This window comes from Xiphophorus maculatus, chromosome 7 (assembly GCF_002775205.1).
Source record: "Xiphophorus maculatus strain JP 163 A chromosome 7, X_maculatus-5.0-male, whole genome shotgun sequence".
Classification (NCBI taxonomy): Eukaryota; Metazoa; Chordata; class Actinopteri; order Cyprinodontiformes; family Poeciliidae; genus Xiphophorus; species Xiphophorus maculatus.
Window position 1 is genome coordinate 2,678,402 of NC_036449.1, and position 27,806 is coordinate 2,706,207.

At 41.8% G+C, this 27,806-nt stretch overlaps 1 protein-coding gene across 6 annotated transcripts in view; it reads left to right on the plus strand.

Annotated features, from left to right (window-relative positions):
* The window catches only part of satb2 (SATB homeobox 2), a 63,031-nt gene that overhangs the window by 16,508 nt on the left and 18,717 nt on the right, over positions 1-27,806 (plus strand). For 4 of the 6 annotated variants that reach the window (XM_023336927.1, XM_023336931.1, XM_023336928.1 and 1 more), the window contains 9 exons: positions 4,844-5,029; positions 17,601-17,727; positions 19,538-19,661; positions 20,117-20,219; positions 21,317-21,370; positions 21,457-22,040; positions 25,450-25,662; positions 25,778-25,864; positions 26,729-26,881. In XM_023336927.1, coding sequence (XP_023192695.1) covers positions 4,844-5,029; positions 17,601-17,727; positions 19,538-19,661; positions 20,117-20,219; positions 21,317-21,370; positions 21,457-22,040; positions 25,450-25,662; positions 25,778-25,864; positions 26,729-26,881 — 1,631 coding nt within the window. The remainder of the gene's footprint in view (positions 1-4,843; positions 5,030-17,600; positions 17,728-19,537; positions 19,662-20,116; positions 20,220-21,316; positions 21,371-21,456; positions 22,041-25,449; positions 25,663-25,777; positions 25,865-26,728; positions 26,882-27,806) is intronic. The other 2 variants (XM_023336930.1, XM_023336932.1) reach the window with 1 other exon arrangement.

A 27,806-nucleotide genomic window follows, 5' to 3' on the forward strand; every position in this document is an offset into this window, starting at 1 on the left:
TTTTTTCGACCCTTTCCCTCTGCCAGAAGGTTTTTAGCAGCGTTGTACTCCAAACCCACAAACAGCCGCTGGCTGCGCTGCGAGCCACATGGGTTGAGTTTGGCTCCGTGTTCCACGATGTAGTGCTGTGAGAGCCCTGAGCTGTTAATCTATAAGTCAGGGGGGAACTGTATAACACAGGCTTACCAAATAAAGGAGATTGCTCCATATAAACAAGATTTATACAAGTCACTATGGGTTATCGATCCCTGCATTAACTGTGAAAGTTGTTTCCTCCTTGCGTGCAGCTGTTCATGTGTGTGCCTCCGTGTCGGTGCTTTTCATGCTTTTGCAGAAATGTCTCAGTCTTTACCTGTCCTTTCACTTTATGAATAATTGTTGCATCATGAACTCTTCCTGTTCTTTTCCACTCTTTACCAGCTCTACAAAAAAAAAAAGATTAAAAAGTGAAATTGCTAGCCCAGATGAAAGTTTGTCTTAATCTTTAGGTGGGTCATGTCCACATTTAATCAAAATGTAGAACATTATAGAATAAGGAATTTGGCTCAGAGACACATAAATACAGTCACTGATATGTGTGTGAGATGTGAGCTTGTCCAACAAACAGTCCCACAGTGATGCCTTTAGCATACAGCTTAGCTTTACTAGTATTCACTAAGGAAGGACCAGTTGTGTTGTTGGCAGCATGATCGCAGCCTTTCTCAGGGCTTTGATATCCAGCGATCTGGCTTGAAAATGTTCCTCAATATAATGATTTGTTTTTTATTTTTAATCACGGTGGCAAAACATTGAAACTGCTCCCATGTACTGAGGCATACTGTGTGTGACCTGTGACCCCTGTGCTGTCCGCGACAATTGAGATGTCATAGTCGTTTGCTTACATTTCTCTTCACAAGTTCCTTGTTTCCCACAATGGGAAAGAATGCTAGCTAGTTTCATCAGCTAGCTGGTGGCTAGCCCCGTTTCCTCTCCACCTATCAGCGCTGCGCAGAGCGTGGCGTTCTGGTTATGGTGACTCTCAACACTCTCAGCTTGCTGCTACATTTTGACAGGAACACTGTTTCCTGCTGAGAAGTTTCTTGTGAGTCGTGAGTCATGGTGCTAAAAATGTACCTTTGTTCTGGAAGTCCGCCTTGAGTACGCGTTGATGCCAATGCAGACATTAATATCGGAACAGTGCATCTCTACTTTGGATGATATCATTAACATGTGCATGTTGTCTCATGTTTTTTCTTCTTTTCTTTTTTTGGTCTGTTTCCTTTCTGGTTGTGATGTCTGTATTTCGCTGCATTCACACCAATAATAGTTTATTTAATGCCAACAATGCACATCCATGATATTTATTATTATTCAAGCTGTTTGACTCAGTTTTCAACTTTTAGCACTTTAAAATGCTTTGCTGTCCAGTCCAACAGTTAGACTTCGTGTTCTAATAGGAAATAAATCGTGGGTTTTTAAGTGTCTGTGAGAGCATTAAAATCTAAGTTTGTCCATTGTGATACATTAAAAAACAAAGAAATATTGTGTAATATCCTGGAGTGTGCCCCAGTATAGGAAAAGATGTAATATTTTAGTGTCTCTGTTGGCAGCTTTGTCTTTAAACACTGGAAAAATGGAGACAGAAGGGTTTCTTTTATAGGCGTGTTATAAATCCTACAGCATGGAAATTCTGACTAAAGACCTTGGAGAGCACACATTTTGAAACGTGCGGCACAATAATGAAAATCGATCAATTTATTTTGACGTTATGCGGTCCATTTGATGTAAATATGTTTTAGAATTGATGTCGGAATGTTCCTCGGACGGAGGATCAGTTTTTTTTTTTTTTTGTTTTTTTTTTCCTCCAGAAACAAAACCGTTTCTGTGGGTTTGAAGAGTTTGTGAAGATAATCCATCTGTGGTTAGGCAGAGTTAACAAACCGGCAGGAGGGTCAGGCCTGACCACCGGGATGCAGCAGGAAGAACGATAGCGCAGTGAACAGGAGAAGCAGAAGGAGACGAAGAAGAAACCGAGCGGATAGTGAGGCAGGAGAAGGACGGGGTTTCCTGCGCTCGGTGGAAGCCACGGCTTGTAATAATGACGGGTTGACTTTGAACACAGGAAACTCCATGTGTCGCCCCCAAAACCACACGGCTGCTGCGAGGATGGGGGCCAAATGCACACATGGAGGCTGCGCCACACAGAGGATACCCCTGCACGCGGATTTACCAGCCGTCACGCGCTGCAACACTGCGAACCTGCCAAAACACACATATCTTATTTTAATATCTCCACTCACTCATCCCTCAACATATTAGAGGGATTAGAGGTTTTGAGGCAACATCACATCATACAAACCAGATCATCCAGTCTCAAGATGCCGGAGACGACACTCGGAGCTGGAGATGGAGAGAGACGGAGGGAGAGGAGCGCGCGGGTCGGAGGGAGCTACTCTGTGTTGACAGTTATATTTCCCTGTTGGGGGAAATTCACTTACTTCAATTGGCACGGTCCTCCAGTGTGTAATTCACTCCATGAGAGCCTGGAGGACTGGGAGCCGAGTGATTAATGAGGAGGAAATAGAAATATCGGAATTGACTGATTAAAACAATGGAGGAGATGGATCGGGGTCTGTGTGTGTGTGTGTGTGTGTGTGTGTGTGTGTGTGTGTGTGTGTGTGTGTGTGTGTGTGTGTGTGTGTGTGTGTGTGTGTGTGTGTGTGTGTGTGTGTGTGTGTGTGTGTGGGCTTGAAGCGTTTACCATTTACTTGAGAGAACCGTGAATGTGTGTGGGTTTGTTTGGCCATACGGTAAAACACCAGCGCCTGTATTATTAGAGCTGGGACGCTGCCTAATGCTCCCAGTCCATCATTTCTTCTGGGGACTTTAAATAACGGCCGGTTGACAGATGGCCCAAAACCAAAAGCCTTTCAGGAAAAAAGCTCCAGATTGGAGCAGAGGCATTAGTGTGAGAGCAGAGAGCCGAGAAGAGGAATTTTTTGGAATTGGACTCTTACTGAAGAGCAGATTTCTCCACTGTTGTTGACAGTGTTGCCATGGTAATCGATCCCCTTAAGCTGTTTCACTTTGTGTCAAGATGCAAAACATCAATGTGGTAGACCAACAGTAGCTGAGTTTTCATTACAAAAGTGCACAAAACTTTCTCCAAATTCTGCCAATGTCGAAAAATTTCTTTTTTTGCAATTGCTGTGTCTCTGTTAAGTAACACACACAATTAAAATCCCACATGAATAAACTTATTCAGGCAATAAGTCTTTCAAAAATATGCCGCCCCATCAACCTCTAACTACTTCCTGTCTTCTTCTTCCTAGTTTTCACTAGTGGCAGCGTCTGGTTGTTGATCATGTGACTGGGATGATGCGGAGAAAAAAGTGTTTCTGTTGCAGTTTTGCGAAATAAATCAATTTTGATTTGACCAAAAATCCGCCTGATCCCAGTGTCGAATTTTTTTTCCGAGAAAAGAGCTTTTCGAATTGTCTCCATCAAGCAAATTTATTTTCGAAATGTCAAATTACACAATAATGTTGTCAGTGGCAACACAGCTACTGAAGAGTGGAAAGAAGGAAGGTGTTAATAACTGAAAGCCAGTAGAGGTTCTGTTTGCACTGTGCGACAATAACCTAATAAACACAAATAGAAATCACAGATGAATGTTTTTTCACACAATAAATCATTAAAAAAGCATAATTGTCTCACTACTTCTTTTCTTCTTCATCTTTTCTGCCAGCATCAACATCCAGTTGTTGATCACTGGAGAGGATCCAGTGATCATCCATGTTGTTGAGGCGATGCAAAAAAAAAAGAAGTGTTTCCATTCAGTTTTACCAATCACTAATTTCCAAAAAACAACCTCATTTAAACAGCAAAGCTTTTTATAAAAAAACTTTTTCTTTTTTTTGATTGCTAAGTTTCCATTAAGCAAATTCACTTTTGCACTTCCAATTTGCGCAATTCTGTGGTCCATGGAAATGCAGCTAAGGAGAACCTGTTAGCTAACATGCAAAGCGCCATGTGTGGTGGCGTGGACCAATCTGTGGACACCCAGTAACTGCAGTCGATTCTTCACAGAGAAAGGCAACAATTAAGCTCTTAGACATTCTGTTTAAAGTTTACAACAAGCCGTGTTGGGGACACAGCAGACGTGTGGACTGAGCCGCTTTGGTTAGACGAGACCAACGTTGTGCTCTTTGACATGTTCTGCATGAGGGAAAGCTTCAGCGTGTCCGTAGCCTAGGCTGAACTCTGTGTTGTGCACCGAGATGTGAAAGTGACTCAGACTGGAAGGACATTAAGTTGTCAGTATTCTATTCGCTCCAGTTCCAGTAAACCTTTGCGAGGCACCCGGGTGTCTGAACAGTCTGATTTGGACTTGATGTGGTCCACCTGGAGGCCAGTGACGGCGAGGCAAAATATGTGACCTGCATGGAGAGCATTAGAGGACATTTAGCATCGTAACGGTTATTAATGCCCTAATGAGGGCAGCTGCTGTTATCACAGTGACTGTTTTGTGTATTGGCTTTGCATATCTGTGAGAGGAGTCATTCCTAAGTAGCCTATCTAATATTCCGTTAAGCAGCTGGACGGTGCTTTCTAAAACTGCTCTGTATTATTCATCTGACATCACTGCTTGACTAAATGGGGTCTAAGGTGTTCCAATACCTTATAAGTGAAACCAAGAAAGAAAAAAAAAAGCAAGTGATCTCAGGCTTCACCGACACCAGATGCGCTCCACATGTTTCTCATCGGAGGAGACCAATTTGTGCCGGGATGATCGTCAATTAATGCCAGGCCTTTAGAGAGAAGTCCTCCCTGTTCTCTTTAACTTGTTGTCGTCCCTCCACAGGTCTGATGATTCCCGTATTCTGCGTGGTGGAGCAGTCGGACTCGGGGCTTCAGAGCGACGGGTGTGAAGGAAGGGAGGAGCACGCCGAGTTTGTGCTGGTCAGGAAGGACATCCTCTTCTCCCAGCTGGTGGAGACGGCCCTGCTGGCACTGGGCTACTCCCACAGCTCGGCCGCGCAGGCCCACGGTCAGTCACACACACATCCCCATAAGCTTCCTTCAGGGTTTTGTAATCACAAAAAATTTTTTATGAGCTTATGCCGTTTGGAACAAGTTCAAATGAGACATTTACATACACGGTATAAATAGAGGATATTTTCTCTTGTCACTGCCTGACTTTATTCCAGGCACAGTTTGTCGGGTCTTACGTTAATTTAAAGTTGCTATATCTTAGGTCCAAATTCCTGATTCTTAAAGATGCTGCATTCATCTATGCAAGAACCAAAGGAAAAGCTCTGGTGAAGAGCGGAGTGAAAGCTGGTGAGGGAGCGTCTGCAGCTGCGTTTCCATTGACCATACGCTCAGTTTGACATTTCGAAAATAAATTTGCTTAATGGAAACACAGTAATCTCGCTTTTTGATAAGAAGTTTTGATGCTAAGATGAGGTGAGGTTTTGTGGCCATATTGAAATTGGTTTATTTTGCAAAACTGCAACGGAAACGCTTGGCATCACAGGGCAGCTGATGTCGCCACTGGCACAAACCAAGAAGAAGAAGATGACAGGAAGTGCATCGGAGGATGATACAGGCATGTTCTTTAGTAACTTATCACTCGTCTGATTTTAATTGGGTTTTTCCCAGTTGTGAAATGATTTTTTTGCAACATCAACTTGATTCTTTAATTGATTTTCTTTTTCGACATTAATGGAAAATTGACAAAATACTGTGCACATCTGCAATGGAAACACAGCTGCTGCTAGTGGTTACTAATGGCATCCCAATATGGGCTAAAAGGTCACTCAGGAAGGAAGAAGCCAATACTATGAAATTAACATAAAATGATAAATTACTGTTTACAAATACTGTAAGGCAGGGGTGTCAAACTCCAGTCCTCAAGGGCCGCTATCCTGCAACCTTTACATGTGCCTCCGCTGCACCACAGCTGAGTAGAATAATTAGGTCATTAGCAAGACTCTGGAGAACTGATCTACACAAGGAGGAGGTACAGTAACTATTCCAGTGTTTTGTACCATCTAAAAACTGCAGGACAGCGGCCCTTCAGGACTGGAGTTTGACACCTTGTGCTCTAAGGGAGAAAAGCCTTCATTTTTGGACTAAACTGTGATGTGTGGTGGCAGCAGCGTCATTGTGTGAGTGTTTGACTGCAGGAGGGACTGGTGCACTTCACAAAATATAGACATCAGAAAGACATAAAATATTGATTTCAAATCACCAGTCGGACTGAATGGGGGTCTTTCAAAGTACCAATGACACTAAGATTATTTATGAATCGGTTACTAAGTTGCTTACAGACAACATGTTTTGGATAGGCCATTAAACAGCTTTAAACTCATCGAATGCACTAGTAACGTAATTTTCCTGTGTTATAAGTGAAATAACCTAACAATAAAATCAGGACTTTTTCATCAACATTAAAGCATTATTGACTTAAAATGAGCTCCCATTTCTTTCTAAAAATTACTTTTTTGTCTTACTTCACATGCACTAAGCTATTTGCACTAGAAACTAGACCAATAATACTTGGTAAGGTTTTGTGTTTTTGTAGTGTACCCTCCCGATTCCTAATGCCGCCCTGGGAAACTTCCCATCTTTGCTTAAAGTACTTTTTAACCCATTCATCCTTGATATAAAGCATAAGCTTACTCACCAGGAGTGTCAATAAACTCGGCAAATGCTTGTTTTTGTTCTTTTTTTTCTCCTAGAACAGTAAAATGACAGAAAGCTTCTGACAGAAGCTTGTTTTAACAAGATAAAGCTGAATTGAAACATATTTAGCCTCTCTATGCCTGTCTCTGTGTGAGCTACAGTAGTCACAGCTCAGCATACAAGGCAGGACAGCGTCCCTCTCATCAACGATCAGAGGGGAGTGTGTGATGTGAAGTGGTGTGTACAGAGCAGACATTGTTATAGTGGCAACAAGCACGGGAAAGCTTGAAAAACACACCAGAGACACAGACAGAGGCTGTGAAAGTCATTAAAGAGTCAACAAAGAGCTGGACAGGAATGTCTTCGCAAGACAAAAATACACTGTGTGCGGGGTACGTGTGAGAATGTTTATGAAGCAGAGAAAAAGAAAAACTCTGTAATTTATTGTCGCACACATGGTAGTCATTGCAGCAGGACAGTGTCATTTACTGCTGTCTTCTCTCAAGTATGCAGAATATTCCATCTGGAGAAGTTGCCTCACAACGTTATAAAACGGGACAGCAGAGTGATGGGGGACAGCAGAGCTGCTGGAGCTGGCTGAGGATGCTGGGAGATCCCCATCTGTTTGAAATCTCCTAACATTGTGTGTGTGCGCGTGTGTGTGTTCATGTTGTCCCATCTAATTCTTGTTTCAGCGTGCAGACATATTTGTACGCAGAGATTTTGTAAACTGCAAAAAAAGTGTCTTTCAAATGACTAATTTGTTGTAGCTTATCTTATTCGTTTTGCTCAAGCTACATTTTGATTAGGATGATTCTCAAATCAGAATTAGAGCTTTTGCAAAACTAATAAATTGTTTGTAACACATTAGTCATTTTTTTAAAGGTGCAGTATTATGTAAAAGCGACTTTTACATTTTTTTTTATTCCTTCATCAGAAACATTCCTGCGTGAGTGATGATCTGATTCTTTCATGCATGTTTGAGAAACATGCATGAAAGAATGCATGTTTCTTCTTTCTACCTGGGTAGACCTAGGTCCGTCTTTGAGACGCAGCTCCTCCTCAGAACTGCAGTTTATAAACTTTCACCTCACAGAGCAGCCCTTCCCTTGACCACCCCACTCAGCTCCTTCAGACTAGCCAGCAGCAAATAGCAAACAGCTGGTGGAACATCTGCTGAGCTCTTTACAGGAGCTTCTTCGCAGTGAAACGCTGGTAAAATGTTGCTAAAGATTTAATAGGGGAGCCATGTTGTGCTGACTTCCTCAAGGCAGAGCTTCATTTAGAGCAGGAGTTCTTAAAGAGACAGAGACCCACTCTCGCTTTAAATCACAAAGTCAAATTTCTTTTAAGCCAAATTTTATAGAATAGAATAGAATAGAATTACTTTATTCATCCCAGCAGGGAAATTATTTCGCAGTTACAGCAGCATAGAGACAAGACACACAACAACCACCACTGAGTAGCAATTGTAGACAAAATAAAAATAAAAATAAAATATAACATGCTGTCAATATAAAAAGCAGCTTAGAGCAGTCCTTGCAAAGATTCAAAAAATGCAGATACAGTATGTATATGTAAATATATGTACAGCAAGTGTGCCACAGTGCAGTTGTGCAAAATTGGACTGATTAGTGCAGAACAATGATTTAGCTTTTATTGTACAGTGAGATGGCATGTGGCAGGAAGGATTTCCTGTATCTGTCCCTACAACAGCGGAGCTGGAGCAGCCTATGTGAGAAGGTGCTCCGCTGTCTGTCCACTATGTGGTGGAGAGGGTGCTGTTTATTATGTATAGCATTTTTATAACAACTGAAGGTAACACTTGATTGTGCTATAAATCTATGTTTCTGGAAAATACATATTACTTCCCCTTTAAGTAAATTTAAAAAAAAAAATTTCAGTGTATGGCAGCATCTCTGTTTCAAACCAATCAGGACGGTCTAATCGAACACAGAGTACAAAGGTTCAGGTTTCTCCTTTAACTTGTCACAGGTCTTTGTTGTTTCTGTTATGCCAGCTAAACACTTTGTTACCACTGGTAACAAAGTGTTACCACTGGGTCTTTAGCTCTTATTTCTTATCCAACCATCCTGAAACAGGCTCAGCACACACAGCCTCCATCTCCACCATGTCTCTTGAAATTCACACTAAAGTGTGTGTATAACCATCATTTAGCATATTGCTCTCTAAAGACCTCAGTTATTCTTTAGTCCAGATGGACAGGTCGAAAGCTGAAACTAATAAACTGGAGTTACTTCGTTGCATCCAGCATAGTTTAGCTGTTATCTGCTGAAAGTCTTGCTCTCTCTCACTCTCATGCAGCCTAAATGACATTCAGACACATCTCAACATGCCTAGAATGTATAATTTTACAATACAGCTTTAAGTATAGTTTCTTGGACCATAAAGCTATCACAACGAAACTGATCCGCAAAAAAAAAAAAAAAAAAGTCCGTCCCTGGATCAAAACATCAAAACAAATATGGTTTAATATAGAATGGAAAGAATGACGTTTTCAGATAGATTGAAGTTAACAACATTGGAAAAGATCTGTTCTAGTTTTATTATAATTTGAGTTATTTACATGTTATATGGTTACACTACTACTCCTTTATTGAGGGGCTTTATGTATTTTTTGTTTAGTACTGCTAAACAAAATTCATTTTAGAAGTATAGTTTCTTACTTCTCTGCACTTCATTTTAACCCTTTATCAGAGATGACGGTTGTCAGGACAACCTGGTAGCACTTTGGTATGGGATCATAATTTTAAGTCTCCAGTCATCCAGTCTCTAAATCATCTCATTTGTCGATGCATTTCAACCAGAAGCTGTTTGCTGTCCTGAGGTTCAACTCAGTCTTATAACTACAGATGTTAGCCAAATGCAAAACAGTTACTTTTACTCCTTAACTTGATAAAAAAAAACAAAAAAAAAAACTTGTTCTGAGCTTTTTCTGCTGCAGGTTGTAAACTTCAGAGCTGCAGTAAACAGCCACAAAACAATCACTCAGACAGCCATTACCCTACGCTAGCGGCCTGAGCAGCTCGCTCCACAGTTAGGGGAAGGTTTACAGATGAACGCTGTTAGTCACACTTGTACCCTCAGTGTTTTTTTTTTTTGCCAAATGGAGGTCTCTGTCTGTCTCAGCAGACAATGTGCTGACAACTATGAGCCACATCAATGCGCAACGCCGGGCCCATCAAAGGCGAGGCTGAGGGAGACATCAGCGAAAGCCCAGAGCGGACTGGAGCGGAATTCACCTTAAAAAAACGAACCAAGCTAATACAAGGACGTGAATCAGCCTCAGACAAACCTCTCTCACACAATCCTCTCTCCCAAGCATCTTCCAAATGAATACTTTTTTTTTTTTCAAACAAGCGTTTATGCTAAATGAATAATTTTTGGCTTAAATTATACATTTTTTCCCCATGCGGTCTATGACCAAAATTATACAGAGTCCAAGCTATTTTCTCCCTGTTTGAATTGTGTCCTGCATTCTTGCGTCCCAGCGGTGTATTTAAAGCGCCGCGGCCTTTCTTTAATTAGCTCAGCCCAGTAATTAGCTGGAAGATATTGTTTATTTCAATTATAAGGGTTTGGAAGCTTTTATAGAGCGGATGAGAGCAGACCTGTACTTTACAGCTTCAATCAGCGAACAGTTAACGGTGCCACGTCTCGCAGGTCAGGCGGGGTCAAAGGGCGCATCCGGCTGCTCGCTGGAGAGTGGAGCAGATCAGAGAAGACAGTTTGTAAACGGTCTATTAAAAGTAAACTGATGGTCCCAGTCACCAGCCACTGGTTGGTGACAAGACCTTCTTCCTACAGCAGGTGGCTTGTCATGAAGCCAAACTCTTTTAGCAGAAGACTCTTAAAAATCAGACTGCAATCAAAACAAGTCAAGTTTATTTGCAGCCAGGCAGTTCAAAGTGACAGAGGGCCGACTTTGTAACTGTCTTTATGTGACACTCAGGGTTCAGGTCTGAGTCCATCTCTACGCCCAGATTCCAGGCCTCATCATTCGTTTCTAGCTGTAACAACCGAAAACAAACGTAACAACTTTGGTTTAGAAAACCTGAAGCTATTTAGGCTGAAATGCTCTGTCTTTATTTTCTAATGCTGGTGGTCAGTTTATTATGGAGCAGCACAGAGGCTCACAGGACAAACAATCATGCGTGTACACGTTCATGCCTATGGGAAACTTAGAATATCCTGGTAACGTAACACACGTGACTGTGGATGTATACTGGGAAGACATGCAAACGTTCACAGAAGACAGCACCGGTCAGGACCTTCCCACTGAGAGGAAACGCTTTTAAAGCTACACCACTAGAAACCTTCTTCTGTTCAAATTTACAAAACCTATGAACATTTCATCCAGTTTGATCACACATTACTAGCCTGCCACCAGCTGTGGCTACTGGACAGATGTTGCCATATTCTGCATCATTCATCAGAAATGTGACCCTTTTGGCTTTCCATACATCCAGCACTCAACCTCCACTGCTGTCCTAGATTATGAAAAGAAAACGGAAACTTTTGGTCTTCAAGCTCCTGTGTACCAGCTGTTGTGGCACGGCCTTGGTGTGGAGTGCTTTTAATTGTACAGTATCTTCATCCAGTCATTTCCTGTTGCAGTGTTGCACCAAGTATTTTTCAGTGCCCGCTAAAATGAATGCAGAATTATGGGCAGATATGGAATAAGTCAGGTTTTAATCCTGTTCTCCGAGTTAGAGGTTTGTAAATACAATATATCAGTTCAAAAGTTTGCCTTTAAATAGTTAAATAACGGCTGAATTAAACATAAAAGTTCTAAACTGAACATGTTGTTTTAGTAATCCTCACATTTTAAGTGTTTTTGATGAATTGTCTGTTTGATAATAATTTTTAAAAAAATAATAATACCGGTAATAATAAAAAAAAACCCTGACAATGTCAGTGTGGATGACAGGGATGAGTTAGATGCAGGGGGTTTCCCGCAGAGCGTTCCAGGGGTGGAACCTGGAACCGTTTTAAAAGCAAGCGGCTCAGGATGGCTGCGTCAAGCATTGAGTCTCACCGTGGCGTGGGACAATGGGAATACTGTGCGCACACGCGCCTCCCCGTGAGTGTGTGCGCGCATGCATCCATGCGTGCAGGCCCCGTGCGAGCGCTGATGAGAGGAGCCGGAGATGTGAGTGTGCGTTTGTACAGATGGGCACACTCAGACATGAGCCAAGCCACCAGTCGGCCACATGAAAGCTCGTCTCTGGGAGATGGAATTTTAATGTGGAAATGAGAACAATAATTTCTACTTTTAAATGCGCACAAGAAGCACAGCCCACTGATGGGGGCAGACCAAGAATGATGGATCAATTATTAATGCATCACACAGCAAGCAGGGGCTCTGTGTGTGTGGGGGTGTGTGTGGACGTGTGCGGGGGTGCGCGTGGGTGTGTGTGTGTGTTTGCATGCGAGCCGCTATGTGTCCAGTGCTCTGTGTGCTGTCATGTGTCCTCTGTGAGTTCCTGTTTGTCTGTTTATTCACCCGTTCGCTTCCACCTAACTTGGCATTAGCTTCATGTTTGGATGTGCAGACGCTGCATGGAGGCAGGCTGTAGAGTCTGTCTGGATGTGTGAAGTGAAAAAAACAAATACAACAATAATAAAACATTTCTAATTTGGCATGTAAAATTTACTAGTTAGGCATAGCTAGAGCAGTTTTATTTTAAATTGACTTTTTTGAGCCTTACATTGTGTTATAATGTTATTCCCTCATCTAAAAACCTACCTGGAGTGTTGACTTGATTCATTCATGCTCGTTTGAGATGTTCTCTAACCATTCAACTGTGCCAAACGCCTGGGTGGCCCTAGCCCCGCCTTCTAGGACGAAGCTCCTCCTCAGACTTCCTGAAGGCAGAGTTTCAGCAAATCAGAAAGTTTTTAAAGAGACAGAGGCCCAATTTCAAGGCAAATTTCTTTTAAGTCATATTTGATATATATAGCATTTTTATAACAAATGAATGAAACATTGTTACTTTATTGTGCTATAAAATGGCACACTGTGGCTGGAAAATACATTATACTGCCCCTTTAAGAAAGTACAATTATCTGTAAATCTAACTGCGCCTACTATACTTAAGCGGTTTTATGCATCCATCAGCCTACATGAACTGCAATTGCTCCGACACAGTTTGTTCTGATCCTGTTGGAGTTCTTGCCTGTTCCCATGGTGGTCTGAGGTTCCTCAGGAGTTCTTCTGGGCCCTGAGGGAGAACGGCCCATTCTGTACATGGTGTTTTAATGATGCTCCCTCTGCGTGGCCCAATTAATGAAGAACACAGCTCGACCGAGTGGAAACACAGATATAGCTGGGCAGTAAACACACCAAAAAGACATCAGAGAACCAAGGGCAGAGAAAACGGGAGGAAGAAACGCACAAAGGGCGATGCAAGGGAGGAGGGTGGAATGGGGGGCAGGGGGGGCAGGAGGAACAAGAGAGATGATGGGAGACTTCTCTGGACGCGTCTGGATCTCATTTAGAGGATAGTAATGCGATTAGCTTTGTTTAGTTTTCACAGCTCCAGCCAGTCCCATGAAGAAGCCTATGTGTGTGAGTCTGTGTGTACTGGAGGGAAATGGTGAAACGTCCCCTCATATTATAGTCTTACTTTACACCACACCGAATTTAAAAATATAATGTTTAGCAAACATTTTAATACCTCTGGAAATTCCTTACATTCGTGTTGCTGACCAAAAGACTGTGCAACTTTGATTTATAAAAATTCATTTGGTTAATGGAAACATGCTGATTTCCATAAAACAAACATTTTTTGAGAAGTTTTTTTTTTTTTACGCTAGGATGAGGCGGGTTTTTTCTATTGTGTCAAAGTTGGTGCATTTAGCAAAACTGTAATGGAAACAATGGTCTTTTTTGCAACACATCAGTCACTCCAGTTTGTATGTAGCAACAAAGTGCTTCTTTGAGGGCGTGCCGTGGTGGCGTAGTGGTTAGCGCGACCCATATTTGGAGGCCTTGAGTCCTCGACGCAGCCGTCACGGGTTCGACTCCCGGACCCGGCGACATTTGCCGCATGGACACTAGAGCCCAGAAAAAGATCCCCTGGAGGGGTAAAAAAAAAAAAAAGTGCTTCTTTGGACAATGTGCATCGCAAAATTGATCAAAGGTAGAGTGTCAGAAGCTGTACGCTCTATGACCATAAAATTGTGCGAATTGGAATTACGAGACTAAATTTGTTTAATGAAAACATGACAATTTTGAAAAAACTAATTTTTTGATAAATAGTTTTGGTGCTAGGTTGACGTGATCAACAACCGGATGTTTCCACTGTCGGAAACGACTGAAAAGACGACAGGAAGTGGTAGGAGGATGCAGAGTGTTTTATAATGACTTACTGTGTGAACAAACCGATTCATGTGACTTTAATTGCATTTCTTGTTTAAGGGAAACACTGTAATTGCGAAATTGTGTTTTTTAAACCTTAGTGAAATATCGACATGGTTTTCAGCAAATTTGTAATTGAAACGCATGTAGTGGAAAGTTTTGAATACATAGATCTTCTGTAAAATGGGCGACTACCATTTCATTTACAGGGGTTTGTTTGTTGCGCCAACACCTCAATAAGACACCAACTTCTCCTCTGATGGCCAATAATGAGCCCTAGTGCTGTGGCTGAAACATTAATATATATTATGATTACATCTGTTGCCTCCATGATTTTCACGTGAAAATGTGATTTTAATTGCATTTCTTATTTAAGGAAAACTCTGCACTTGCAAAATTGAGTTTTTTCAGAAAACATTTTACGTACATTTGTAATGGAAACACAGCTACTGTGTTTTATGGAGATGTTATATGATGGAATAAACACAAAGTGGGACTTCATTTTGAATGTTGAGGGTTTTTTAAAATTACAACAAACTTTATGATGAGGAATAAGGAGCATAGCATGAAGACGTTGTGGGGAAGTAGAGTAAGGTGAGGTTCACCCTCCAGCTGGACAACCAGCCTAAAGTAACCAGACCTACAGTGGAATGGTTTACTGTGAAATATGTTCCAGTTTTAAAATGGCCTGGTTAGGCTCTCTGTGAGGCCTGAGAGTATATGTTCCCAGATGTGTTTCACCCAATCTGACTGAACATGAGTGTTTTCACAAAACCGACAGGCAGAAATTTTGGCCTCTGGATGTGCAAAGCAGGTAGAGTCATATCCCAAAAGTTTTGACTCAGGCAAGCTAAATGCAAATACATGCCACATTTTTCTTATATTTAATAGTTTGATAAAAAACTCAACACTTCACAATAATGTGAAGATTATGAAACGCTCCAAATACCATCATCCTGTTACTACGAAGCTCAGTCAGGTGGAAGTCCAGAATGTAGAACCTTTGGTGTTTTAGTCTTTATGTGAATCTGTGATTTCTATTTGTTTTTTATTTCCTTGTATTTTGATATAATTTTTTTATAAATGAGGCTATTTGTGTATTGAATAAAAACAATAATGAATGACTTATTCATGTTGGAGTATTACAAACAATGCCAGTAAAATGTGAGAGGACAAAATATGTTGGAAGTTCAAAGGTCATGGATAGTTTTGCCATTGTATGTTTCTAACAACATTTCATAGAAGTGCTTCATGCTGAAGAGAGTCTCAGGCGTAACGGTTCTGATGTTCTTTGTGTTTCCTACAAGAAAAATGTGTTTTATAGTCACTCTTAATCAGAAAATGTCACTAGTAATTATTATTTGCGCTTAATGAAATAAAGAACTGGTATTATAGTTGCTCATCAATCACAAATATTGGACTGCTGCCTTTAACCCACGCTATAGCTGCTCTAAATAATATTCCCCTCTTTTTAATTTCAGATAGACAACCATAATGCTAAATTTATTGCTAAGGTTGCTTCAGATCTCAGTCTGTGTGGTCTGGTGACATTTTCTAGAAGCATCTCTCGACTCTGAGCAGAAGTGCTTTAAGATTTATAATGCACAAATACATTTTACAAGGATAAAATCATAACCTCATCATCACTGAAACGTTAAAATCTGAATTCTTAAAAGGCCAATTTCTGTTTGGTTCAGCTGGAATATACTCTACCAAATACTCTGCAAGAAACTTGTTTCACCGATTTAACGTTCAATTGTTAGTTCTGGACTTTAAGTGGGCCACTCTAACACAGGATTGGGCAATCCTGGTCCTTGAGGGCCGGTGTCCTGCAACTCTTAGATGTCTCCCTGGTCCAACATACTTCAATCCAATAGCTGAATCACCTCCTCGGTGCAGTCAAGTTCTCCTGCACATGACCTCATCATTTGATGCATCTAAAAGTTGCAGGACGCCGGACCTGCAGGCCTGGAGTTGCTCTAATACATGAAGAAGATTTGAAGGTCATCAACCTGAAGTGAGTCAGAGGAAAAGTGGGGATGTTTTCTGGTAGAACTGTTAATTTTCTATCAAACACAGTGTTTCACATTAGCCTCACCTCATTGTCTCCCTATGCTATAAGTCTTGCTATGTGACTTATGGCAAACTGATCTCTGCAGCTCCTCCAGAGTCGCCACAGGTCTCTGGGCTGATTCTGCCATTAACTCTACAGTATGTAATCGGTATTAAAAACATATTTTTTGTTTTTGTTTTGTTACATATTTGTTGAAACTGTCACCATGTTGTGACAGTTTGATCTCTGAGCTGCTATCGCTGTCTGAAGAAATACATCGCTCAGTCAAAAACAGCCAATCAGAGCCAGGTGGAGGGACTTAGTGCTGTCAGTCATCCTCATGTACTCACTACTCCATGTAGTAATTGCAGAGAAACCATTAAAGGAAAACCGTTTATCTGCCGTCGGCGGCATGAGGAAAGGTGATGGAACACGGTGGTAAACATTCCCCTGTCCAAACGTTTTTGGAACCTGCTGCAGGCATCAAAATGAAAACAAATCAGTAAACTTTACCCATTTGAACACTAAATATTTAATCTTGTGGTGTATTCAGTTGAATATAGGTTGAAAAGGATTTGCAAATCATTGCACTCTGGTTTGTTTCAATTTTACACAATGACCCGACGTCATTGGAGTGGGGGCTTGTAGATGAGTGAACTGGCTGCTGTTGGTAATCTTATATGAATATTTTTATGTCAATGAAAGGTGCAGGAGCATCAGTCTGAAAAGTGGTGCTGCTCACCTGTCAGTCAGCGGCATTAGAAGCTGCCAGTTTGGAGCAGCTGTTGCTCATGATGAGCTTAGAAATGTTTTTCATTTGTTTTTCAGCAGTTTCCACTCACAGCATATTAGGCATGACTGACAATTTTTGTGGTTGTGTTCAGGCACTTGCAGCTCTTGCTTCATATCAGGGAAACATGGGGGTGTTGGTCAGATATTTCAAAAATACTAAGTGACTGGAGCCTGGTGTAATGCAGCGTTGTCTAATATTTTTTTGTGGGTGTGCTGCAGCTTTCTTCCCAATTTAGCATGAAAGTTCTGTAAAAAAAAAAAAAAATCTGGGTGGTAATATTTGAGAGAGAAACGTTTCTCAGACAGAGGGTTTTAATTAACTAGACAGTCAAAGTGCTTGTTTCTAATTATTCTTTATTGTTTTGTTTTCCTCTACGTCAAGCTATTCAATTTCAGTTATTCCTGAAATTTCAATAGAGTCAAGTCATCGGCGTGAATGCCCAAGCTCGGGAAAAAATCGGAATACTCTCGTTTTTCAGAACCATACAAAAATAAAATAAATAAAATAAATCCACGCCAGCAAAACTCTCCAAATGTCTCACCGCAGAAATAAAAAACAAAACTCTAATGTTATCACAGGATTTCTAAAAATTGTAAGGACATGAGCCTTTCAAATACGTGTGCTTTTTCTAAAAGACTTTTTAACAAACAAATGAAGACTACATGTTAAAACTTGCGTGGATCCTCTCTGTTTGTGTCCAGGCATCATCAAGGTGGGACGGTGGAACCCTCTGCCCATCCACTTCCTCACAGACGCGCCTGAAGCGACCGTGGCAGACATGCTGATGGAGGTTTATCACATGGTCACGCTCCACATTCAGCTGCAGAGGTCAGACTTCCTCCTTCCAACCAGCACTGGTTCAAAAAGCATGTAGGATCTCAGCTGGATGTCAGGTTGTTAGGCTACAGGGCAGCCGATGCGACTGCAGTGGTTTTCAGACACTAAAGCCCTGATGGAGAACTATCTGCTATCTGTCTGCGTCAGATGTTCAGGGAGGGTTGATGGGGGGCAGGGGTCTGTTCTTCGGTACTTCCTGGTTCCAGAGAAGAAATGAAGCAGCATTCTGATGAGCAGATAAGAACTGATAAACTCCACATCAGAGGGTTTATTTGTTTCTATTGTCGTGAAACATTCCAGCTAGGCTTGCTTATGTGTGTATCCAAAGCAAGGGCAGGGCTCTGTGCTGCTATTTTTTAGAGTCTGACTCATTTATTTAAAGTTGAAAATAAAATAGCTAAAAAACAACAACAACAAAGAACAAAACAAAACAAAAAGACAGTAAAAAGAAAGAAGTTCACGATGGAACTCTAATTTGCAGACAAGGTTAAACTCTCCTCTGACTCCAACTGATGGCAGCCCAACCTACTTTCTGACTTTTCTTACTTTTTGACTAATTATTTATTTGACCACTTGGGGGCACTCAGACTGTGTTTAAAGGGGTAGTCTTCTGTCAAATTGACCTTTTTAACCTTTATATCATGTTAATGTTATTTAATCCTCAAAAACTTACCTGGAGTGTTGCCTTGATTCTTTCATGCATGTTTGAGAAACTTTGATCTCCACGACAACCATCCAGCTGTTCAAAACCCCTGGGTGAACCTAACAACCTCTTCAGAGCTGCAGTTTCCAAGCTTCTGCCTCACAGAGCGGCCCTTTCCCACAACTCCCCCACTCAGCTCCTTCAGACTAGCCAGCAGCAATTATCAAACATCTGGTTATTTATTGACAATAAAAGAGAGAGGAAAAAAACATCTCAAATGTTTTATGCAATATGCAGGTCAGGTGTGCTCTGTAAGAGACACACATTCTTCTTATAATCCAGGACTTCATAAAAAACTGTTGATTTTTTGTGAAGACGGATTGTTAGGCACTTCAATACATTCCCAGTTTTACCAGCTTGTGTTTAGCATTGTCACGGTTGCTAGGCGACAAGAGACCGCATAATGTTTTCATGGTGCAAAGCATTTTAACTGCCTTGTTGCTGAAATGCACTATACAAGTGAACTTTACTTGACCTGACATACACCACTGTGACGGCAGGAATAAATCTGAAGGCTTGACCGTCCGATTACGCTGCTGCTAACTTTCTGTCTTTGTGGCCGACGAAGGAACCGGCCGGTCGGTGTGAATTTGGACTCAACCACTGTTTACCAAACTTTCTTCTCACTCAGCGCTCAAACAATCTTCAAATGAATTACTGCCACCTACAGGACTGGAGTGTACATCTAATGTATCTGCTCTGGTGTTCTTCCCTCTTTGAAGCAGACAGTTTGTGGTTCTGACTCATCCACAGTTCTTATGATATAGACTCCTCTCACTGTTACACATGGAGCTAATTTAAAATATTACAATATTCCCAATATTTCAAAATGCTCAATTAAGCAAACTTGTAATGTCATAACTAACAGTTTTACAGCATAAAGGGATTAGGGACACAAACATGTTGCTTTAAGGAGCAGCCTTACATTTGTTTGCCTCCAAATACTTTTAATAATTATGATGAAGTGGTTCTCCTAACACACCCTGTGTAATGATGTAAAACACGTTCCAAACGATTAGCGTGACTGATGCGTTTGTGTCTACGGATAGCAATGAATGATGTGTGTGTGTGTGTGTGTGTGGTTTTGATTTGTTGTAGCTTTGCGAAGCTGGAAGATCTGCCCTGTGAGCAGTGGAACCACGCGACTGTCAGGAACGCTCTGAAGGAGCTGCTGAAGGAAATGAACCAAAGCACTCTGGCCAAGGAGTGTCCTCTGTCTCAGGTAGGCCGTTCAGGAGGCGTCCACCTCTAACCTCCCAGGAGACGGGGTTCTGGTTACTGCAGCACCGTCTCCTCAGCCAGTTACAAGTGTGGCACCCGGCCCTGCTCCCATAATGTGTGCAATGTGTTTGCATGTTGTGTTTAACGCCATCTCTGGTGGGGGTGTCGATGGCTGCATTAATTGCTAGCATATGTGTGTGTGGCTGGAGATTCCCCTACTGCACTGTGCTGGCTTGGCTTTCCATGGGTGGCTTCCAGTCATGATTAATGTTTCTCTGCTTCTATTGTGTGTGTGTGTGTGTGTGTGTGTGTGTGTGTGTGTGTGTGTGTGTGTGTGTGTGTGTGCGTGTGTGTGTGTGTGTCTGTGTGTGTAAATGCCATGTGGGTGTTGCGTGAGTCAAAGCATTTCATATGTTGTTAGTTATTATTTATCTTTTTCCTCTCTCCTTCCCTCAGAGCATGATTTCCTCCATAGTGAACAGTTCTTACTATGCCAATGTCTCCACTGCCAAATGTCAAGAGTTTGGCCGTTGGTATAAGAAGTACAAGAAAATCAAAGGTAAGGCCAATGCTCACGCAGTCTTAAGTATGGGTTGGGTGATATGGACTTTATGTTTATCATAATATTTTGTGGTAATATTGTGATAATGATAAAAGTGATAAGAACTCTTTATTACTGCTTTTTTAGCTAACACAGCAAACATAAATACAGCTCTTGACAAGCAAACTTGTTTGTAGAGGAGAAAATAGTAAAACTAACAATTCTGAGGATTCAGACAGTTTTTTTTACATTAACTGAAACTTATAATGACAACAATAAATAGGAATTCTTATCATGATAAGAAATTTATCATGATAAATGATAAATGATGCGATAAATGTCAACCCACAATTTAAGATACTCTTAAAATGTTTAAGCAAGACAACATGCAAATGCAATGCTTTCATATTCCATGAGATTATTATTTTAACCATGATGCTTTAACAATATATTCCACAATTAACTGAAGTCAGAATAAGGAAAAATGAAATGCAAACTTTGATTGAATTAAAAATGTGTATTTTAGGAAAGATTTCGGATCTGCAGTGTCCACAAAGCTTTGATCCGGTGTCCGATAATGTAATATTTAAGAATTTTAGAAAATATGACAACAATGCTGTGTGACAGACTGGTTGCTGGTAAGCCAGGTTCAATCATTTCAAAACAAGAGCAAACACTTTATGTAGCTCATATAAATACCTTTTTTAATAAGTTTAGCATTTTATATGAGCAGTTAGCATGAATGATATAACAGTTCCTGTGTGTATTTGGCAGAAAGTTTCCTCAACTCTGAGATTTCCAAAGGACCAACCAAAGTTTCCAAATCCTGCCTGTCGCAGTAAGGGTGCTGTTGTCTAGGCTCCGTTTTGGAATCCCATCCAACTGAAATCAGACACATAAAGTTTATGGGGCGTCGCAGACGGCTCTCAGTTTCCTGAGTTCGACCGAGATAGACCTGCGAAAAACGTGTTTCTATTGCAGTTTAGTAAAATGCACTCATTTCAGTGCCGCTGAACAATCACCTCATCCCAGCGGGAAAACGTTTTTCTAAATTCTATTTATTTTCGCAATTCCAATGTCGAAGCAGCTACTGACTCTCTGCTCGTTGTTTTAAGCAGGGGATTACCTGGAGAAGATGTGGGCTGGTCGCGACGCCGCAGACATTAAAAGTAAGACTTTAACTCTCTCAGGTCACTTTTTTTTTTTTTTTTTTTTTTTTTTGGTGCTTCTTTAACGTTGCTTCTCTTGACTCCAGTTGAGAGGGACAACATGTCGGACTTCTGCGTGCTGGGGCCGAGGCCCCCGCCCCACCTGGCTCAGCTCACCCACCTGAGTGCCGGCGGCCCCCTCCTCAAAGCAGGATCCGGGGACCCTCAGGCCCCATCGCAGCCACTTCAGCAGCCCCCTCTGCCCCAACAGCAGCCATCGCCTCACGGCCCCCTCCACCACAGCCCCCCCCTCCGCACAGGGCAGGTGCCTCCTCCTCCCCCGCCGCCTCCGCCGGGTTCGCTGCAGCCCCTGCTGGGGCCAGGTGGGCTCCTCTCGCCCCAGCTCTCCCCGCAGCTGGTTCGCCAGCAGCTCGCCATGGCCCACCTCATCAACCAGCAGCTGGCCGTGAGCCGCCTGCTGGCCCACCAGCACCCTCAGAGCCTCAACCAGCAGTTCCTCAACCACCCGCCCATCCCCCGGGGTTCCACCAAAGGAGCGGGCGACCATCCCGGGAGCAACCCTTCGGCCGCCGAGGTGTCCTCTGAAATCTACCAGCAGGTCAGGGATGAGCTGAAGAGGGCCAGCGTGTCCCAGGCCGTGTTCGCCAGGGTGGCCTTCAACCGCACACAGGTATGAGCTCTGGGGCTTTGGGCACTACGCTGTAGGCTGTTACCATTTGTTTCACTGAAAACCATGAGTGACTATTACCCGACTTCAGTCAAGGTTTTGTTAACACTCAATTGGCGAATTAAAATGTTGACTTTAATAAAAATAAATTCAGTTTAAATAAGTTGAGAGGTTTTTGAGGTAAAAAGGCTTTACAGGTTAGTTAAAGGGGCAGCGTTATGTGTTTTCCAGGCACATTTTGTAGCGGAAACATGTAGGCAACAAATTTGCATATATGTTTTTTAAGTAAACAGAACTAATTAGGTTTTACAGTGTATGATGCTCTCCATCGCATCGTACCGTTGCATTCTCAGTCACTGAAGACATCCAGTAGCTCATCCCAAGCATCAGAACGTCTATAAAGGAAGGGCCCCTCTATCTTGTCCTGTGGTCCCTGTGATTAGCAGCAGCTTGCTGGGTCATTGGGTCCCAGCAGCACAAACACCTGATGCATTCAGGCTGCGCTGAGCTGCTGACAGCACGCCCCATTAGAGCAGAGCAACAGGAGGAGGCTCAGGGAGGCCAGGTGTGATGGAGGGAGGCAGCTTTGTGTCTGTTTATAGAGCTGCACTTACATGTGAAGTCACCCGGTCACACGCTATCAACCACACCTTTACCCTTTCTTAGCTTCTAATATTCAAATTAGAGCACCGTGTTAATACCTGACCTGTATTCAGGGAGCATCTTTGATCTCATCAGAAATGATGGCAATCAACAATTTAGAAGCCAACGATAAGCAATTGCAAGATTTATTAATTAAAAAAACATTCTTTATTGGAGTCCAGCAGGTTAAATTTTCTCAGCTCAAATAATAAAATAATGTTTTTGAGTACATCTTCGAGGAGAAGACTCCTGCGCAGATGTCCACTTTGTCCTGTTCTGTTAGATCCAGCTGAGAAATCCCACTGGAAGCTCTGGTTCTCCACCAGACTGAACAAGTAATTGGTTTTGCTCATTGCTAATACACAGGCCTGTCACAATAAATCAACTCATCAATTAATTGCATGATACATAAAAGCAAGCTTTGTAATTTGTATTTGCATAATTTATCATTTTCTCTTTCTAACAAAAACTAGATGACAAATTCTTCAGACTGGTGGTTTGGTCTCAATCAGACCTTTTTTTTTTTGAAGGACAATTTTGTTTACAGAGACTTTATAATTATAATTTTTTTGTTTATTTATTTTGGATATTTAAAATTCTTCTAGTTCCAGCGTTACATGTTAGATGCTCATTAGAATTGAAAGTTTATTGATCTTTAAACATTTGTTCTTGTATTATTATGTCATTACTCTCTTATTACAGAAAATGGTCTCAAAATAACAATATTATTGTCTATCCCAATCATTTCTGGGACAATTTATCATCCAGCAAAATTTGTTATCCTGACCAACCTACTAATGCACAGTTTGTCCCACCAACTAGTTAGCTAGCTAGTTAGCTTACTAACTGACTTACTTACGCACCCACTCAATTTACTTGTGCACTGACACACTTACAGTATTACTTTCAGGATACTCTATAGTTCTTACTTCTACACCTAGCCTTTCAGGTATGGAAAGGTGATGCGAAGTTCATGAGCACATGTATTACTAGAAGTTATTTTATAAATATGCATTGTATTGTTTAGAATGACCTGGATCACTCTGCAGGTGTAACCTAACGTTGCCAGTTGTTTGGCATCTAGAGTTTCCTTCTCATTTAGAAACAGGAGGCAGTTTTAGCTGAATGCAGGATCAGATGTCTGGTTTGGCAATGAACATTAAGATCATTGCTTAAATTAGTATCCAACCAATTAAAGTAAAGCATTTTCTCATAAATACTTACTAATTATAAAAATAATAGAAAAGTAAAATATGACTAAATAATGAAATGGATCAAAAGGAAGGTAAGTCGACAACAGTAATGTGTTTATAATAAAAGCTAATCTGACTGTAACTTTAAAAAGTTGGAGCCTAAAACTAGTCAAGTGAACGACATTTAAAATATTACACTGTGTGATATATTTTTTTAAACAAAGAAAGCCTAGAAACTGAAATAGTGGTTGAGAACAATCTGTACAAATTAAGAGGTTTTTGGTTAGCATTAATCTATCAAACTGGATTCATCAAATTGGCCAAAATCCCCTGGATTCAGTCCTGATTTTTCTCCATTACTCATTAATTGCAACCCAGTGTAAAAACTCCAACTTTTCCAGTCCGTCAAAACATTAACAAGGGCATGTTCTGTAATATCCTAATTACATCAACCCAAAAGCAGCAAGTCAGACCTTAAATCAAACCATAAATCTGCTTTGACCAGTGAAAACCTGATTGGTGCATGTGTAATAATAATAATGGAGGTTTGCAAAGTTGCTCCAAGAAAAACCACAAGCTGTCTGGCCCCAAGCCTTTTTTTGGGGGAGATGAGAACAAAGACAAGATGTTTGGCTTCTAATGCCTGGCCACATATCTGGAAAAACCAAAATTCATCAAATGGACACAAACGGGTGTGTGCCATTCACTGGGAGCGGAGCAGGGTTTGATGAATTCCAACTCAAAAATATCAAACACACAGTGATTGGTTTGTCTAGTCAATAGCTCATCAAAACCAAAGAGTGCTTTAGTTTCACACAGTGCTAAACTGTGGGGAGGGTGAAGCGAAAGAAACTAAGTCAAATGGTTTATAAAACATGAAAGAGACAGTTCAGTTTTTTCAAAGCTCATAAGCAGGTGGTATGTGTCACTTCACTTAGCAAACATTTATTGATTGGTTTTAGTTTGATTCAGGTCCACTGCAAAGGCAGTATCATGTAAAACCAACTATTTCAAGCTTTACATCTTATTATGTTATTACCTGATCAAAATCATATCCTGAGTTTTGACTTGATTCTTTCATGCATGCTGGAGAAATCCTTAAATCTCCCATGACAACCATTCAGCTGTGGAAGACACCTGATGGGATCGAGCGCCGCCGTCTCGAAGGCGGCGCCTTAGAGCTGCAGCTTCCAAACTTCAGTGATTCAGCTCCTGTAGACTAGCCAGCGGCAATTAGCAAACACCTCACGGAATTCATTATACAGACTACTTTAATATACAAAAACACTGTTAAAGGGTTAATAGAAGAGCCATGTTGTGATGTCTTCCTGATGGCAGAGTTTCAGAAAGAGCAGGAGTTTGGCAGAGGCCAATTTTAAGGCATTAAATCAACAAGTTCATAACAACTGATTGTGCTATAAAACGGCATTATGTGGCTGGAAAACAAATCTTCTTTAAGTCACTCCAAGTCCTCCTGGTCTTTTCCCCTCACTACTGAAACCCTGAACTATCCCTTGAAATACTCTGAATGTGGTCAGTGGGTGACAGTGGTGATGTGTTTGGGTTGTGTTGGTCAGGGCTTGCTGTCGGAGATCCTGAGGAAGGAGGAGGACCCCCGCACGGCATCCCAGTCCCTGCTGGTCAACCTCAAGGCCATGCAGAACTTTCTGAACCTGCCGGAGAGCGAGAGAGACCGCATCTACCAGGAGGAGAGGGAGCGCACCATGAACCCCTCGGTGGGGCTGCCCTCCTCCAACTCCACCAACCCCGGAGCCCAGCGCCTCACGCAGGTTAGAAGTCTCCTCCAACCTCAGAAAAGATGAAAACAGAGATTTTGTTAATTTTTTTTTTACATTTGAAGTCATGCAAACGTTGAACTGGGCCTCTATGTGTGTTTGTGCATAGAAAGTGTGGGAGAGGAGCCTGGACGACCCAATAGCTCCTGACACCTGGGCATCCATCTGGAAGAACAAGACGAAGATCTCCAACTCTGTGAGTTATCTGCCATCTTTAACCTGACTGCTGCCCAGAACTCTGACCCCAAGCAGCCTTAAAAGCCTTCAGAGGAGCTCGCTGTAAACAATAAAGCGGCATTCAGCAAGTTCACCCAGCAGCTTGGCAGCGGCGGTGATAAGGCGCCGCCTCTGATGTCAGGGCATATGCCCATTCATGGCTGCAGCCATGAATATGTTGCCCTGTTCTTATTATGGCTATGTAAAATTATCTTAGCATGGTTTACACTGGGGGAATGTAAGCGAGCTGGTCCGTGCACGTCTCGCGGACGACTTCAAACGCTGTGTATACAAGCTCTGGGAGAGGCAGCCCACGTCGGCTCGAACAGAAACAGCCCAGAGAGACAAAAGAGGGGGTTCTTAATGACTTGATCTGTAAACACGGGTCATGTGGAGACGTGTGTCGCAGATGTGCAATGAACGTGTCTGCTGAGAGTGGCTCGCAGTGAGTTGTTTCTCTGCCATCAACACATTGTGAGTACATGAGATTGATTGACAGCGCTAAGCTGCTCCTCGTGGCTCTGATTGGTTGTTTTTGATCGGGAACAGTTCATAGTTTTAGATGGCAATAGAAACTCAGGCAGGAGGATCTATTCACAGATTATCTGTCTCATATTATAATGTCACAAAATGGTGAGATTTTTAATAGATATGGAATAAAGATATTGTTTAGTTAAATACTGTTGCTTTAGAGGCCACACAGGTGGCGCTCTTTCTAATAGTAACAGACAGTGTGTTTCAGCACTTTTGTCCTTTAACAGATTATTCTTTGAGAACGGAGGCTTTCTAAGTTGAACCTCACACTCCGTCACTTTGTGACCCTGCACTGTCCTTCTCCCCCCAGCCGAAGCCGTCCGCCCCAGGTCCAGACCTGCCTCTGAAGCTGGAGACACTGGTCAACATCACGTCGGGCATCTACGACGAGATCCAGCAGGAGATGAAGAGAGCCAAAGTGTCGCAGGCTTTGTTTGCCAAGGTGGCAGCCAACAAGAGCCAGGTGAGCCGGGAGAGGAGGCTCCGACCGGCCGGGGGTTCTGTCTGGATCAGAGTCCAAAAGATATAAATGAGTCCAAAAAAATCCCCTTGGAGAAAACTGCTTTGAAAAGCTATTAAAGCAACAGGTGGGACAGAGAAGATCCAGAACTGTGATAAGATGGACTGTAGAGCTTTAAATGTGGCTGCAGCCTGTGGTGCTGTTTGCAGACGGTTTTAGATGTCGACTTTTCTAATACTTTAAAATCTCACTGGAGGATGTAAATTTTGTTGCTGAAAGTGGGAAAATGCCTCCATGCTCTGCTTTAGAGTTACTGCATCTGTTCTCTACAGCAACACAATGCTGGAAGTTCATCTAAAAATAACTCACATGAAGACATTCTTGTATGGAGAAAGTAAAAAGGAAATAGGTGTATTTAATTATGCAATTTTAGTTTTTGAGGAATGGATTATTGGAGGTTTTTTTGTTGGTACCTGACATTTCTGAAAGCTTCCTTACCCATGTTCTGTGACGTTGCGATCAGAAACTTTAATATATTTAATTGCGATTTTTTGTAAGACAAAAATGTGTTTCATTATTAAGATGAAGGAAATTATTTTTTCAAAATTATTTACAGACGAAGTTTTATGATAAGTGGTGTGGATTTATCCTGGGTGGAAAATGCTAACAACTTTTCCAGTTTTGCACATGTAAGGACTAAAAGTTTTGCCTGACTGAACGGAGAGCGTCGATGAACTTTACAAACCAATCATTTTTATTCAGCCACCTCAGTCATCCTCCAAATTTGAGTCTGAACTTTGACCTTTCCTTGGTGTCCATGATGCTAAAACTGAACAGCTGCATTAGACACAAGTCGACACTATTTACTACCGAGTCAGGCTGCACCGGTTGCATCTTTCTGGCTGATCACTGATTACCAGTGTATTAA